The sequence below is a fragment of the Tachyglossus aculeatus genome, unplaced genomic scaffold, assembly GCF_015852505.1.
Source record: "Tachyglossus aculeatus isolate mTacAcu1 unplaced genomic scaffold, mTacAcu1.pri scaffold_101_arrow_ctg1, whole genome shotgun sequence".
Classification (NCBI taxonomy): domain Eukaryota; kingdom Metazoa; phylum Chordata; class Mammalia; order Monotremata; family Tachyglossidae; genus Tachyglossus; species Tachyglossus aculeatus.
Genome location: NW_024044842.1, coordinates 1462546 through 1478656, shown reverse-complemented (window position 1 = coordinate 1478656; position 16111 = coordinate 1462546). Strand labels below are relative to the sequence as shown.

The following is a 16111-nucleotide window of genomic DNA, read 5'->3' as shown; positions in this document are numbered from 1 at the left end:
GTGTTGATCAGCTTCCTGCTTTAAAAGAAATCAATTGATTTTTTTGAGCCCCAACGAGCTGTTAATTATCTTGTCTACTGCCCGATTAGCGTGTAAAAATCCTCGAAAACAGGGAATGTGTCTTGCAACTGTTTCACTTAGTGCCTCCAATCAGTCCATCTAATTAATCGATCTGTTATTTCTAGCTCACCAGCTGTCTGAAGTGCATTTTACTAAGTGCTTGGGAAATCTTAATAGGGTTAGAAAGCTTAATCTTGAGAAGCAGTGTGGCTCAAAGGAAAGAGCACGGGCTTTGGAGTCAGAAGCTCGTGGGTTCATATTCTAGCTCCGCCAGTTGACAGCTGTGTGACTTTGGGCAAGTCACTTCACTTCTCTGTGCCTCAGTTACCTCATCTGTAAAATGGGGATTAAGATTGTGAACCCCCACCGTGGGACAACCTGATCACCTTGTAACCTCCCCAGTGCTTAGAACAGTGCTTTGCGTATAGAAAGCGCTTAATAAATGCCATTATTATTATTATTAATCCCTGTTCTCAAGGAGTATGCAGTCAAGGTGGGGAGAGAGATGTAACAAATTACAATCAGGAGGAAGCAATATTATATAAAGATATATATCTGGTATGGGAAACTGTGAGCTCAAGTTTGTTTAGTGATCCGGATGTCATGACGTGGGATGGTAAAACAACCGCAACAATGGTAAATAATTATTTTCTTTTGTTTTTCTTTTCAACTTTCCCTGACACCAGTGAGGGCGGTGCGGGCGGAATAAGTAGCCCTGGAGAGAATAATAGCCGCCTCTCTAGGCCCCTGTTGCGACCCCACATTCTGCAGGTGAGGAAGAGGACGGACTGGCCGTGAATCAGGAGAAAAACAGGAGAAGGTAAGAAGGGGTCGTGAGGTTTGGGGGCGGGGGGGCATATTCAGGATCGCGGGGACACACGGAGAAAGGATTTACTAAGCCGAGGGGTGTCGGAAAGGGGCAGCCGTGGACTGGTGAGGAGTTCGCCCGGCCTATTTTACATTTATTGCAATACAAGTGTCCCCTTTTCCGGTCTCCCCTCCGTCCTGCCCTCGCCCCCCACTCCCCTCGAAGGAGCCCTGGGAAGAGGAGACCAGCTAGACGTCTCGGTCTGCCCGGCACTACCACGTGCTGGTCGAAGCCATGGAAGTCACGAAGTGTCTGCTGCACGGGAAGGCGGGGACAGGAGCGGGGAACCGGGGAAAGGAGAGACACACCCTGGGGCAGCCCGGGACTTTCCAGGAAAACGGGAAGCCGTGCTCCCGCCCGCGGGGCCTGTGAGTGGGGTTTTCTCCTTCTCCATTTCCATCAGGGCCGGGGCCGCCGCCGCCAGGAAGGCTTCTTGTCCCTCTCTAGGGGAAGCTGCTTCTTTTCCAGGCCCAAGACGGGCTCCTCGGGGAATGGTGTGTAATCTGGGAGCAGCGAGGGGCCAACTGGGGGTGCTGTCAGCGATCAGAAGCCTTCCCTATCTCGAGGGGGTTCTGGTTCCTGGAGAATCAGGGGCTGGCCAGAACCGGCTCAGGGACAGTGCCCGCCAATGCCCTGGGAGTCCGGTGCCAACGTCTGACCAGAATGGGGTTGTACGATTCCAGTGTGTATGTGGGGACCGTGGAGAGGGGCATTTGTTTGTTCTCCTGCATCTGTGTATCAGTGTTTGAGTGAGCGTGCCCGGGTGGGAATGCTGTTTTTTAATGGTATTTGTTCAACGCTTAATATTTTCAAGCACGGCTCTAAGCGCTGGGGTCGAAATGTTTATCAGGTTGGACACGGTCCTAGGTATGACGTTACTGGGGTGGGTTTCAATCCCCGTGATTGTCCTGTGCAACGTGAACAGGACATGAAAAGGGGGGCAGGAAGGACATTCGGTCTGCGCTTAGCCGAACTGTTTGAAAGCTGGAGGCGATTGGTGCATGTGTGTCTTGAAGACGGTTAGTCGGTCTTGCGTCTGGTGGGATCGATCTGAGCTTCAGCCCAGAAGGGGCCGCAAAATAGGGGAGATGGGTAGATGAAACAGGTAGGAAACTCGTTAAACTACACCCAAAGGGAGCCCCAGAGTGTTAGTCGACACAGGTGCTCCCACCTGGGGATCTGCCTTATTAGCAGCCGAAGTGGCTGGCTGAAGAGGGTAAGGAAACAGAGTCATCCTCTGCCGGGACGTGGAAGGATTCACTGTAGCCTTCGGCAAGAAACACTTCCCTCTCTATAGAATGCATTTTGTGCAGGTCGGAAGAGTGGTGTGGCCAGCAAAGCGAAGACCTCCCCCCCCGCCCAGTCCGCAGCAGACACACAGATCTCAGGCCCGTGTTTTAATAAGATAAAGGTTTCAGGAACCAAGACATCAAATCAGGGTTGGGTTGGACCAGAGAAGCAGCAGCAGTCGGAGCACCGGCTCAGAGGAAGGGTTGTCTGCCACATCCCTTGTTGAAGAGGTGGGAAGGTCAGAGATTGACTCCCTCCATCCCCATAGAACGCAAGATCCAGAAGGGACAGAGGTTTCCAGGACAGTCAGGGAGGGGGGCCGGCGAGGGCGGGGAAGGGAGAAGTCGAGGCCCAGAGGGATGTAGAGCACTGGAGGAGTTGAATCAGGCACAGGGGCACTTCCAAAGCTACAGGACCAGCTTCTCTGGAGGATGAGACGCACAGCTGGAGAGATCACCTCAGGAGTCCTGCAGGTTAGAGTGAAGACAGTCACCCCAAATCCCCTATTCCCATCCATGGCACCTGCTTTACCATAGTGCACGCCCATGGCTCTGTAAATCCAGGTTGGGGTGGAGCTGCTCCTTGTGGACAGGGAACTTGTTTATCAGTTTTGTTGTACTGGACTCTCACAAGCGCTTAGTACAGAGCTCTCTGCTCACTGAGCACTCAATAAACACTATTGATCGATTGACTGATTGGAAAGTCGTTAGCTTGTAGGAATGGAGGATGGGAGGAAGACTGGCATAGAAACAGCCTCTGCGGATTCCTTAAGTTATGAAACAGTCCTCGAGCCCCCGCCCAGAATTAATTTCATCATGGCCCCGTCAAGAGGGCAAGGAATGGGGGACTGGGACTGGAGGAAGAAGAACTTCGATGAGGAGATTCAGAGTCCCCGCCCCCTTCCTTCCTCTCTGGATGATCACAAGGGGTCAAATTGAGAAGAGACCGGTTCTCTGAACAGGCAAAGGAAGGGACAGAGACCTTACCTGTAGGCTGAGGGCCTGAGTGTCCTGGAAAAGAGAGGCAAGATGATGTTTGGGCAGAAACAGGTAGGACCCCCTGCCTTCCCTCTGTCCCTTCCTCCCCACAAACCCAGGGGCTCCCCTAGGCTGGTGAGCGCAGCAGCTGGGAGTCAGGAGAGGGAAAGGGACAGGGTCACTGAATATGATGACTTGGGATGCGTCCATCCTAAGAGCAGGGGAATCGTGTGGGAACCCCACAGACCAGGGGTCACCTCTCTTCTGCCTGCTGTTAACCCTCTGACACCAGGCCTGAGCTTTGTCACTGCTCTCAGGCCTGCTGCTGTTGCTTGGAGAGATTCTGAGTCCCAGGGTTGGACTCTCCTGCTAAGCTCCTTCTAAGGGATGAAGGGAGCCTATATAGTGGGCTGAAGACACCCCCCCCCCCCCACCTCCCTGAGCACAGGACCCCTCTAGAGACCCTCTGGGAGATGGGGAGAGCCCCGCTCCCGCCCCTGGATCACATTACCTTTCCGGCCCTTGAAGTGGACGGTGATTCCCACGGCGAGGAAGATGAGCCCCAGCACCAAACCCCCGACTCCGCTCAGCATCTTGCTCCGGGCAGATTCAGACTGGGCTCCTGGGAGGGACAGATCACACGGGGTCAGCCCGCAGAGTCCCCACCAGGGACATTAGTGGCCAGCTTGGGAGTTAAGGAACAGAGAGGCCGGGAGGTAGCCTGGTCCCTTCTTGAAACTTGGACTGGGGGGGAGGGGGTAAGTGGAGTCAAGGGTCATCCTCCTCCCCAGGGTCCCCATCTAAGTGAGAGGTAGAAGGGCAGGAAGGAGCCTGTCTACTTGTTTTGTTTTGTCTGTCTCCCCCTTCTAGACTGTGAGCCCATTGTTGGGTATGGATTGTCTCTGTTGCTGAATTGCACTTTGCCAGTGCTTTAGTACAGTGCTCTGCACACAGTAAGCACTCAGTAAATATGATTGAATGAATGAATGAATGAGCCTGGGTCTCTGCTCTGAACCAGCCTGGGAAGGGATAGAAGGGGAAAGTCCAGGGCCCAGCGTCCAGGGTAATGTCTCCTGGTGGGGAATCTCCCATCTCCCAGATCAACTCCCCAAGTCCCCTAAAGATGTGCCCAGGGCCTTGAGGGGAGGGTGGCTGGGTCCTCTAATCTCCATCGGAGGGGCTAGGAGCTCCCCAATCTCCATAGTGATGAAATCAATAGTGCTGGAGGTCATGCTGGGGCAAAACCCCAGGACACGGAGGGCCAAGAAGGGCCACGGGACACAGGATGTGGCACTGGGGGCGGGCGGGGCAGGGGCAGCCTCTCACTCCACTCCACGGTGACGGGGCCCTGCAGGCTGCTGTGCTCCACGTGGCAGGTGTAGACGTCTCCACCCTTGGGGGTCGTTTCCAGCATCACCAGGACCTGGAAGGTCCAGTCTCCGTGACGCATCAGTTCCGTGTGCACGACACCCTCCGTCTGCTCCTGTCCATTCCGCAACCACTGGACTTGGATGTCTCCTGGGTAGAACCCCGTCACAGAGCAGACGAGCGTCTGGTGTCTCTCCAGGGGCTTTGTCTTTGCCTGCGAGACCTTCACTTTGGGCTGGACTGGGGGAGGAGGCAAGCGGGAGATGAAGTCAGTGATGATGGGACTGTCCTCCCTCAGGCGACCCAGTAACACCAAGAGCTTCCTGTCCGGTCTGACCCTAACTCTTTGTGGTGGTTCCTTCTCCACGGTGTCTCCAGCCGCTCCCACCCACTTTCCACCCATCTCCAAGTAGTAGTACAAGTGGTGGAATTTATAAGTGCTGTGGGGATAGGTGGGAGGAAGAAAAAAGGGAGCAAGTCAGGGTGACGCAGAAGGAAGTGGGAGAAAAGGAAGAGGGAATGTTAGTCAGGGGAGGCCTCTTGGAGGAGGTGTGCCTTCAGTAAGGCTCTGAAGAGGGAGAGAGTCATCGTCTATGGGATACGAGGAGGGTGGGTGTTACAGGGTAGAGGCCGGACATGGGGGAGGTGTCGGTGGCGAGATAGATGAAATCAAGGCACAGGGAGCAGATCGGCATTAGAGGAGGGAGCGTGCAAGCTGGCTGTAGTGGGAGAGTAGCGAGGTGACGTAGGAGGGGCAAGATGATTGCTTATATCCAGTGGTGAGGAGTTTTAATTTGATGTGGCAGTGGATACACTTGGATATGTGACCTCTGGGCACTTGATATTTCCTCCACCTGCATCCTCACAGGACTGATGTATGTATCTTTAAATTATATATATTGATATATAATATATATTAAGAAGCAGCAAGGCGTAGTGGATAGAGCTCAGAAGACTTTGAGTCTCTGAATCTCTGAGTCTCAGAAGGCCTGGGAGTCAGAAGGTCATGGATCCTAATTCCAGCTCCACCACTTTGCTGCGTGACCTTGGCCAAGTCACCTCACTTCTCTGTGCCTCAGTTACCTCATCTGTAAAGAATAGGAAGACTAATAATAATCGTGGTATTTGTAAAGTGCTTACTGTGTGCCAAGCACTGTACTAAGTACTGGGGTGGATACAAGCAATTGGACACAGTCCCTGTGCCATATAGGGCTCACAGTGTCAATTCCCATTTTACAGATGAGGGAACTGAGGCCCAGAGGAGTGAAGTGACTTGCTCAAAGTCACACAGCAGACATGTGGTGGAGCGGGGATTAGAGCCCATGACCCTCTGATTCCTAGGCCCCTATTCTACCCACGACACCTGTAAAATGGGGATGAAGGCTGTGAGCCCAATGTGGGCCAAGGACTGTGACCAACCCCATTTGCTGATATCCAGCCCACTGTTAAGTACAGTGCTTAGTGCATCATAAGTACTTAATAAGTGCCATTATCATTATCACATGTTGTAAATAATTTATATTAACGTCTGTCTTCCCTTTAGACTGTAAGGTCATTATGACCATGGGATGTGTCAGCTAATTCTGTTGTATTCTCCCAAATGCTTAGTGCAATGTTCTGCACATAGTAAGTGCTCAACTAATACCATTAATTGATGGATTAATCTGTAAAGTGGAAAGTAATACTATGACCCATGTAGGACATAGAGTGAATACAGTTTGATTAGCTTGTCTTTACCCCAGCGCTTGGTGCAGTGCCTGGAACATGGTAAACCCTTAGCAAATACCATAAAATAAAATAAAATGGAAGAGAATAAAATAAAATAAACACTAGCATTAAAAAAAATGGGACATGGATTGCATTCCAAATGAAAAGCTTGTATTACCCCAGGGCTTAGTACAGTGCCTGGAACATTGTAAACACTTAACAAATACCCTAAAATGAAACAACAAATAGTAATTAAAAAAATAGAGCATGGACTATGTCCAAATTGATTTGCTTGCATTTACCATGGTGCTTAGTACAGCACCTGGAACATAGTAAACCTTTAAGGAATAAAATATGATGAAATAAAATAAAATAATGACTAGTATTTTTAAAATTTTTGACATGGATTGCATCAAGATTGATTAGCTTGTCTTCCCCCCAGCACTTAGAACTGTACCTTATTACAGTGCTTGGCACATAGTAAGCACTTAACAAATACCATCATTATTACCTGGAACATAGTAAACACAGAAAAAATGCTATAAAATAAAATAATGAATAGTATTATAAAAAGGACTATGGAATGCATACAAATTGATTAGTTTGTGTTTACTCCAGTGCTAAGTACAGTACTTGGAACATAGGAAAGCCTTAACAGAGAGAATGTAGTACAATAAAATAAAATAAAATAAAAAGGAATAGCATTTTTAAAAAATGGGACATGGACTGTATCCAAAGTGATAAGCTTGTATTTACCCCAGCACTTAGCACAGTGGCTGTTGCATAGTAAGAAGTAGCATGTCAGAGTGGTTAGAACATGGGCCTGGGAACCCGAAAGTCACGGGTTCTAATCCCTCCTCTGCCACTTGTCTGCCGTGTGACCTTGGGTGAGTTACTTTGCTTCTCTGTGCCTCAGTGACCTCATCTGTAAAATGGGGATTGAGCCTGTGAGCCCCTCAGGGGACCAACCCGATTGGCTTGTATCCACCCCTGCGCTTAGTACACTGTTAAGTAAGCGCTTAACAAATGTCATGATTATTATTATGAGTACGCCTTCATTGAATAAAATTAAATGCCGAATACCGCTTTACAAATCGACTAGCTTAAACCTGTCCCAAGTGTTAGTACAGGGCCTGGAACATAAATACCGTAAAAAATGAAGGAAAATCAGGAATGTCGTTCAAGAATGTGTGGGCCCATCGTGAGGATGGTGTCCCAGCCCGGGGAGGGGCATCTGCAGGGGTCAGGGGCAGAGGGGGGGAAAGGGCTGGAGGGACAGGAGGGGAGGGGAGACCCACCCCCTCTCACCTCTGCGCTGCACCAAGAAGCGATCAAACACGCCATAGTTGTGCCTGCAAACTGTGTCCACCTCGGCCCGTCTCTGATCCATGATGTCCTTCTGGCCGTTCCAGTACTGGGCGTCCGGGCGGCCCAGCTCAGTCACTGGCACGTAAAGGCCCCCATCGCTGTCGAAGCGCGCGATCTCCTGCCGGTCGTAGATGTGTCTGTGCACAAGGAGCACCCGCTCTGTCCCGTTGTGGAAGGAACATTCAAACTTGGCCTGGAGCAGGAATTGTTCTGCGGGGAGAGCGGAGCGGGCCGGGCCTGACTAATGGACAGTGTGGCCGGGGGGAGGGAACACCCACCATCCTGCCTCCTGCCTCACCGTGCCAACCTCCCATCGGGTCAGAGGCATCACAGCCTAGTGTCTACAGCCCGGACCTCCAGGTAAGTAGATCATAAATTCTCATCTCCCCCTTCTAGACTGTGAGCCCACTGTTGGGTAGGAACTGTCTCTATATGTTGCCAACTTGTACTTCCCAAGCGCTTAGTACAGTGCTCTGCACACAGTAAGCGCTCAATAAATACGATTGATTGACTGCTTGATCCCGCCTCTGCCACTTGTCTGCCATGTGACTTTGGGAAGCTCACTTCCCTTCTCTGGGTCTCGGTGACCTCGTCTGGAAAATGGAGATGGAGACTGTCAACCCCACGTGGGAGGGGTCCTGTGTCCAAACCGATTAGTTTGGATCCACCCCAGGGCTTAGTACAGTGACTGGCACACAATGAGCACTTAACAGATTCTGCCTCTGTCACTTGTCTGCCGTGTAACGTTGGGCAACTCATTTCAATTCTCTGGGCCTCAGTGATGTCATCAGTAAAATGGGGCTGGAAACTGTGAGTCCCGTGCGGGGCAGGGACTTGTGGCCAACACAATTTGCTTGTATCCCCCACCCCCACCCCAACCCTCCCCTTCCTAGTGTTTAGTACAATACGGAAAATGTGATAAGCACTTAACAAATAACATTATTATTGTTACATTTTTACTAGTACTATTAACCCACAACCCATCAACTCCACAGCACTGATGTAGATACCTTTAAACTGTATATTATAAATTACTTATTTATTTATATTAATGTCTGTCTACCCCTCTAGACTGTAAGTTTGTTATGGACAGAGAACAGCTCTGTTATTTTGTTGTACTCTTCTACTCTTCCCAGTGGCTTAATACAGTGCTCTGCACAGAATAACTGCTCAATACATACCATTGATTGATTGACTGTTTATTAACCTGACCCTTAGCACAGCCTTATTTTCCTTTTCCTGATTCTTATTAGCTCTTCCCTGCACCGTGGCTCCAGTCAGAAATTCTCCACTTTGGTCTTTTTTTAAATGGTATTTGCTAAGCGCTTACTGTGTGCCAAGCAATGTACTATGCCCTGGATAGATACCAGCTAATCAGGTAGGACACAGTCCATGTCCCACACGGAGCTCAGAGTTTTCATCCCCATTTCACCGATGAAGTAACTGAGGGACACAGAATTTAAGTAACTTGCCCAAGATCCCACAGCTGACGAGTGACGGAGCCGGGATCAGAACTCAGGCCCTTCTGACTCCCAGGGCCAAGCCCTCGCCACTAGGCCTCGCTGCCTTTCATATTAGGGTTCTAATCCTCCCTCTAGTCTCTTCCCCTTCCTTCTCCTCCCTCCCCTTAATCTCATCACCAGAATTGATTGATGTCTACTATGTGTGGAGCACTCTCCAGGGGTTTGGCAAAGTACCACAGAAGTAGAAAAGCACTGTCTATGCCTTCAGGAAGCTTCCAATGTACCGGCTTTCCTGTTCTATTCATCTACACCAGGGCACTATCAATAATCCTTAATAACTCAAGAGATTCCCCCACCCTCTCCCCCAGGCTCAACTTTATCCACCTTGTTTCATGTCCCTCATTCTCTGCCTGGGATGCCCCAGGAGTGGCTCTCCCCAAACCCCCAAACTCTTCCCCATGTCCGTGGCAGGACCGGCGCTTCTGGGATATTTAATCTCTAGTAGCTGGAACCAGTCCAGCCTGAGAGAAATTGGGGATGAGGAGCAGCAGTTCACCTTCCACCCCTGGATCTGGATTTAGCTAATCCTCCCAGGATGGTGCTGGAGCGGGGCATCCTCCGGATCCCCACTCTGCCTGCAGGGACATCCCGGGGTGCTGGGCTCTCTGGGGGCAGCTCTCTGGACTTACCTGGAGTTTCCCGGCCCCTGGCCCCAGAGAATGTCAGCCCCATCAGCACCACTGCCACAGCTGCTGCCCAGAGACTCCCAGGGACCCGCAGAGATGCCATCCTGTAGGCTGGACAGAGGTTGGGAGACCAGAAAAGAATCGCTGCCAGGACGGACCCCACCCGATGCCACCTGCCCCCCAAACTTCTGAGGGTAAAAAGCAAGATCTTCTCCTGTCTGCCAAAGGATTGGACATCCTGTGGTGAATAAACCAATCAAAATTGGTCATATCAAGAGTCATCAGTCTCTAGGCAGAGATATTCCACGAAGGCTTAACTCTTAGACTTCAGCATCTTGGGCAATGACGACCTCAGTAACTCAGGTCAACAAATCAATGGTATTTATTGAGCACTTACTATGTGCAGAACACTTACTAAGTGCTTGGGAGAGTCCATTACAACAGAATTAGCAGACACGTTCCCTGACCAAAGTCAGCGGGACAGTGAGAGGTGACTGAGCTGTGAGAATTGACCTGTTAAGTTCCAGGGTCCTGCCCAGAAGCTGGGCAGAACTAGCCTCAAAGTCAATGCACCCAGCTCCTGGAGGAAGATAGGGTAGGTGAGGTGTCTCTGCCTCTAGGGTCTCTGAGGGTCTCTACCACGGGGGCCTCAGTGGCACAGCTGAGGAGGCAGAGTCTCCAAGCCTAGAGGGAGAGGCTAAAGTGAACTGGAGCAGAGAAGAGATCCTTGGACAACTGGTTCTAATCCCGGCTCAGCCTGCCGGGTGACCTTGGTAAATCACTTAACTTCTCTGTGCCTCAGTTTCCTCAACTGTAAAATGGGGATTCAGTTCTTATTCTTCCTTCTTAGATTGTGAGCCCCATTTGGTATCATATTATCTTGTATCTCTGGGTTAACAAATAGTAAGTGCTTAAGAATTATTATTATTATTGTTATTTCATCAGTAGCAGTAGTAGTAATAGTAATGGTAGTAGTACAGAAGCGGTGTGGCTCAGTGGAAAGAGCCCAGTCTTTGGAGTCAGAGGTCATGGGTTCGAATCCCGGCTCTGCCACGTGTCTGCTGTGTGACCTTGGGCAAGTCACTTCACTTCTCTGAGCCTCAGTTACCTCATCTGGAAAATGGGGATTAAGACTGTGAGCCCCATGTGGACAACTTGATCACCTTGTATTCCCCCCCAGAGTTTAGAACAGTGCTCTGCACATAGTAAGTGCTTAACAAATGCCATCATTATTATTAGTAGTAGTAGTAGTAGTAGCAGCAGTAGTTTACCCAAAAGGAGAAACATTCTCAGTCACCTGGGGACCCCTGTGATTGGAATTAGGTTATCAAGTCAGGGTGGTCTCAAGGTGGTCTCACCCTTCACCTAGGATACTCCATTTCAGATGGACAGAAAGCTGTGTGTAGTGGGGAACACAGGCCTTCAATTTAGGGGTCTCCCTTCAGTTGTCGTGTTATCCTGGGCTCTCTCTCTTGGAGAATTATTCTATCTCCTCTGCCAGCTCCTTCACACAGTCTCTCAACCCAGCAGCAGTGTTGTCACCTTGGGAGATCTTTCTGATTGGCTGAGACTAGCTTGACTGGAATTTCCCCCCTCTCTGGTGGGTGATTACAAGCCCCACACTCTTTGCCCCTCTTTCTTCTGCCACCGCTCCACCGCTCAGGGCAGCTACTGCTGCTGACAGCGCTGAGAGGAGAATGGCCCCAAAGGCAACCTTAACCCTGCGGGCTCTCAACCTGGCTTGCCTCCCGGCCACCCACGGCACCAGAGCTATTAGGTATGAGTACTGAGTGAGTTCGCACTGTCCAGGGACAGGTAGGGGACTAGATACTCTGAGAAAATCCACAGGGAACTCTTCCATCACACTAGGCAAGTTTTCCCTGGAGTGGACCCGCCAATTCCAACCAAAACACTTCCAATTCTATCTCTGCTTAGGGTCCGTTCTCTACCACAGGATGATTGGGTCTCCCCTGTCTTCTTTACTGTCCCTTCAATGTTGTTGGGACCTTTAGCTGGGGCAGGGGGAGAGGTGTCTCTCCTCAATCCTTTGTCAGGGAAATGTTGGAAGAGAGTCTCCCTATTTGGCCAGGGGATATGGCCTGCGGCCTTCGATCAGCCAAATCCCGGCAAGTTCTCAGCTCTGGGAATGAGCTCTGGTCAAGAAAGATTTGGTAGCTAAGGCCAGAGAAAACTGACTGTTCCCTAGTCCTGTTGGCCCTTTCTAACCCTCCCCCTACAGTGCCAGTGAGAGGAGGTAGGGTTAGGGGGACCTAAGAAGCGATTGTGAATCTCTGGAGTCACCGAGAAAGAGATGATTTTCTTACCGATATTTGGGGATTTAGTCTTGTGCATGTAAAAATCACACACACACCCAGACCCACATCCCCACACCCCCATATTTTGTCACTTTCTACAATCTCAGTCTCTCCAGAAAACCACTGTGTCAAGGAAGCTGTGCACGGATCGATCTGAATTGTTACTGGTCAGATGAAACTGCTTTGTCTGGCCCAGGTCCCACCTCTTCTCTGGGTGGGAGAGAGGGACAGAAATCTTCTCCTCCTCATGCTGGAAGACCCTCGGGCCCATAGGCCTTTTTCCACAATTTATTTCCTAACAATAGCCCTAACAAAAGAATTCTGGTCATGCTCCGCTGGCCGCTTCATCAAGCTGTTAGTGTCCAGCTAGCTCCACGCTCAGAAGAGGACAATTCAGTAGAGGGTGATTCCCACCTTCATACACTGACCTTTGATGTTCTAGGAAACAGTTAATCCATAGAATGTGTACTAGCCAGAGAACTGTGCTAAGCTCTTGGTAGAGTACCATCCGATAATGTTAGTAGACAGGTTCCCTGCCCACAAGGAGCTTATTGTCTAGAGGGGAAGACAGACATTAAAATAAATTATTATATATAAATAAGTAATGTGGGGCTACGGAGTGGATGAATAGTAAGTGCCTAAAAAGTATAGATCCAAATGTGCAGGTGAGGCAGAAGGAAGAATGAGTACAGGAAATGAAGGATTAGTCATGGAAGGCCTCATGGAGGAGATGTGATTTGGGGAAGGTTGCTTCCCTCGCCCAGCTGTCTCACGAGCATGAAATCCCTAGGGGAGAAAGCTCAGTTCATGGAACTTTTTGGCACGGAAGCGACAACTGGTAGGGGGCCACCGGGGTTGACCTGGGGTTCATGTCCCTTGAGGCACTATCCCACATCTGGGCCCATTGTACCACCCTCAGCCTCCGTACAGTACAACCCCATTACTGAGCCAAGTGCCAAGCAGATGGTGGAGGGAGTCAGAGCAAGAGGGGATCCCTCGGATGGGGTTGAGTGGGTGTTTCTCTCAAAGGTCACCAAGGACCTCCTTCTTGCCAAATCCAATGGCTCCTACTCTATCCTAATCCTCCTCAACCACTCAGCTGCCTTTGTCACTGTCGACCATCCCCTTCTCCTCAAAAAGTTACCCAACCTTGGCTTCATGGACTCTGTACTCTCCTGATTCTCCTCTTATCCCTCTGGCCGTTCATTCTCAGTCTCCTTCACGGGCTCCTCCTCCTCCTCCCATCCCCTAACTGTAGGGATTCCTCAAGGGTCAGTTCTTGATCCCCTTCTGTTCTCCATCTATGCTCACTCCCTTGGTGAACTCACTCACTCCCACGGCTTCAACTATCATCTCTACGCAGATGGCACCCAAACCTACTTCTTCTCCCCTGTTCTCTCTCCCTCCCTCCAGGCTTGTATCTCCTCCTGCCTTTGGGACATCTCCACCTGGATGTCTGCCTTCCACCTAAAACTCAACATGTCCAAGACTGAGCTCCTTATCTTCCCTCCCAAACCCTGTCCATTCCCTGACTTTCCCGCTACTATAGATGGCACTACCATCCTTCCCGTCTCACAAGCCCTCAACCTTGGTGTCATCCTTGACTTCTATCATTCACCCCACACAACCAATCCGTCACCAAAACCTGCCAATCTCACCTTCACAGCATCGCCAACATCTGCCCTTTCCTCTCCATTCAAACCGCTACCTTGTTGCTACAACCGCTCATCCTATCCTGACTGGATTACTGCATCAGCCTCCTTTCTGAACTCCCAGCCTCCCATCTCTCCCCGCTTTAGTCTATACTTCACTCTGCTGCCTGGATTATCTTTCTACAGAAACGCTCTGGGCATGTCACTCCCCTCATCAAAAATCTATAGTGGTTGCCTATCGACATTCGCATGAAGCAAAAACTCCTATCGGCTTCAAAACTCTCCGTCTCCTTGCCCACTCCTACCTCACCTCCCTTCTCTCCTTCTACAGCCCAGCCCACATACTCCGCCTCTCTGCTGCTAACCTCCTCACTGAGCCTCATTCTCGCCTGTCTCGCCGTCGACTTCTGGCCCACGTCTTACCTCGGGCCTGGAATGCCTTATTTCCCCACATCCGCCAAACTAGCTCTCTTCCCCTCTTCAAAGCCTTACTGAGAGCTCACCTCCTCCAGGAGGCCTTCCCAGACTGAGCCTCCCCCCTTTTCTCTGCTCCTCCTCCCCTCCCCATCACCCCTACTCCCTCCCTCTGCTCTACTCCCTTCCCCCCACCGACAGCACTTGTGTATATTTGTACATATTTATTACTCTATTCGTTGTATTAATTATGTGTATCTATCTATAATTCTATCTATCTATTTTGGTGGTATTGATGCCTGTCTACTTGTTTTGTTTTGTTTTCTGTCTCCCCCTTCAAGTCTGTGAGCCCCTTGTTGGGTAGGGATTGTCTTTGTTGCCGAATTGTACTTTCCAAGCGCTTAGTACGGTGCTGTAGACACAGTAAGCGCTCAATAAATATGATTGAATGAATGAATGAACAGAAAGAGGAAGCTCTTTGGGAGTCCCCGTCAGGGGGCCACAGTCCTGATGGCCTTGTTGGTCAGCAACGAAGATGGCTGTTTGAGGGCTGATTGGTCACTCCTGAGCAGCCCGTTGCCTCGCAGGATCCTCCCCTGGTTGCTGAGGGGATCAGACAAATGTCACCCAGGCTGAGGGTAGTAGGATTCCTCCTGCCTCAGGCAAGTAGGATTGTTTCTGGCCTATCTAACTCATGCCTGGCAGTCTGAGGAGTCTGCCAACTCTCTTGTATTGTACTCTCCCAAGCAGTTAGTACAGTGCTCTGCACATAGTGAACACTCAATTAATGCCATTGATGATAACAGCAAACAGTGGAGCCAGAGGAACAGATGGCAGAGTGGCAGGGAGTGGGCATCTTTTCAGAGGCACCAGGGGAGGCTATTCAGTTTGCTCAGTCAGTAGCTCATGAGACTCTTCAACGCACTTGAGTTCTACGTTGGGTACATTTCTGTTCCTAGTTTCCTCTCTGGAACATGTGGATTCAACACCTGTTCTCTCTCCTCCTTTGACTGGAAGTTCTATTTGGGACAGGGACTGTGGGTAACCTGATGATTGTGTATCTACCCCATTGCTTAGTCCAGTGGCCTAGGGACGAAGTGTGACCTGCTGGAAAGAGCACGTGTCTGGGAGTCACGTGGCCTGAGTTCTAATCCAAGCTCAGCCACTTGTTGGCTGTGTGACCCTGGGCAAGTCATTTAACTCCTCTGTGCCTCAGTTCCCTCATCTGCAAACCTGTTCTTCCTCCTACTTTGATTGCAAGCCCCATGTTGGGCCTGATTATCTTTAATCTACCCCAATGCTTAGTACAGCGCTTGGCACATAGCATACACTTAACAATACCGAAAAAAAACCACCCCAAAATAAACAAACAAAAAACCCTCAAGAATAAAACAAAGGACAAAAAGCCATAACACACTAAATCACAGCCACTAAACCCCAACCCCAACAGTGCTTGGCACATAGCATACACTTAACAATACCAAACCCCAACAAACAAATAAAAAACCCTCAATAAGAAAACAAAGGACAAAAAGCAATCAGAATCAATCACTAAATCAGAGCCACTAAACCCCAACCTTCTTCACTGGAACCTAACAAAATGATTCTGTGGCTCCTGGGAGATATTGCCAAAATCAAGAGGCTCAAGATGCAATGCCTTAACACAGCTGCCTGGGAGGTCTGATGAGAAGGATGTCAGTCAACAGTGATCAACCAGGTCTTCTGATTCTCACTCACTTGGTTTCTGAAAGGCTGGACAACATTTTGCTCTTCTGAGCCCTTTGGGGACTCTAAACTCCACCTCTCCTCTCCACTTTACATCCCCCGACTACCAATTCAACTCATGCTTGCCACCTACCACAAGCCAAGTTAACACTTGGGTACTGATGTTATGTATTCTTTCACCTCTTCCTATCTAATTTTATTGAAGCGTGGCTCCCCTG

General features: G+C 50.0%; 1 protein-coding gene across 1 annotated transcript; it reads right to left on the bottom strand.

The window, feature by feature from the left end:
* Positions 1 to 2312: 2312 nt before the first annotated feature.
* On the bottom strand, positions 2313 to 9933 carry LOC119922256 (H-2 class II histocompatibility antigen, E-S beta chain-like). The gene is made up of 6 exons (XM_038742220.1): positions 9791 to 9933; positions 7579 to 7848; positions 4522 to 4803; positions 3707 to 3817; positions 3205 to 3228; positions 2313 to 2685 (listed from the first exon to the last, which is right to left on the bottom strand). Exons 1-6 carry the CDS (start codon positions 9888 to 9890, stop codon positions 2672 to 2674), a joined length of 801 nt encoding a protein of 266 aa, XP_038598148.1. The 5' UTR covers positions 9891 to 9933; the 3' UTR covers positions 2313 to 2671.
* Positions 9934 to 16111: the final 6178 nt, after the last annotated feature.

Coding starts and splice junctions, on each gene's coding strand:
- LOC119922256 (XM_038742220.1), bottom strand. CDS start 9,890: ATGGCATCTCTGCGGGTCCCTGGGAGTCTCTGGGCAGCAGCTGTGGCA. Junction 7,849..9,790: donor CAGGGGCCGGGAAACTCCAG/GTAAGTCCAGAG, acceptor CTCTCCCCGCAG/AACAATTCCTGCTCCAGGCC. Junction 4,804..7,578: donor CTTCTTGGTGCAGCGCAGAG/GTGAGAGGGGGT, acceptor CTCCTCCCCCAG/TCCAGCCCAAAGTGAAGGTC.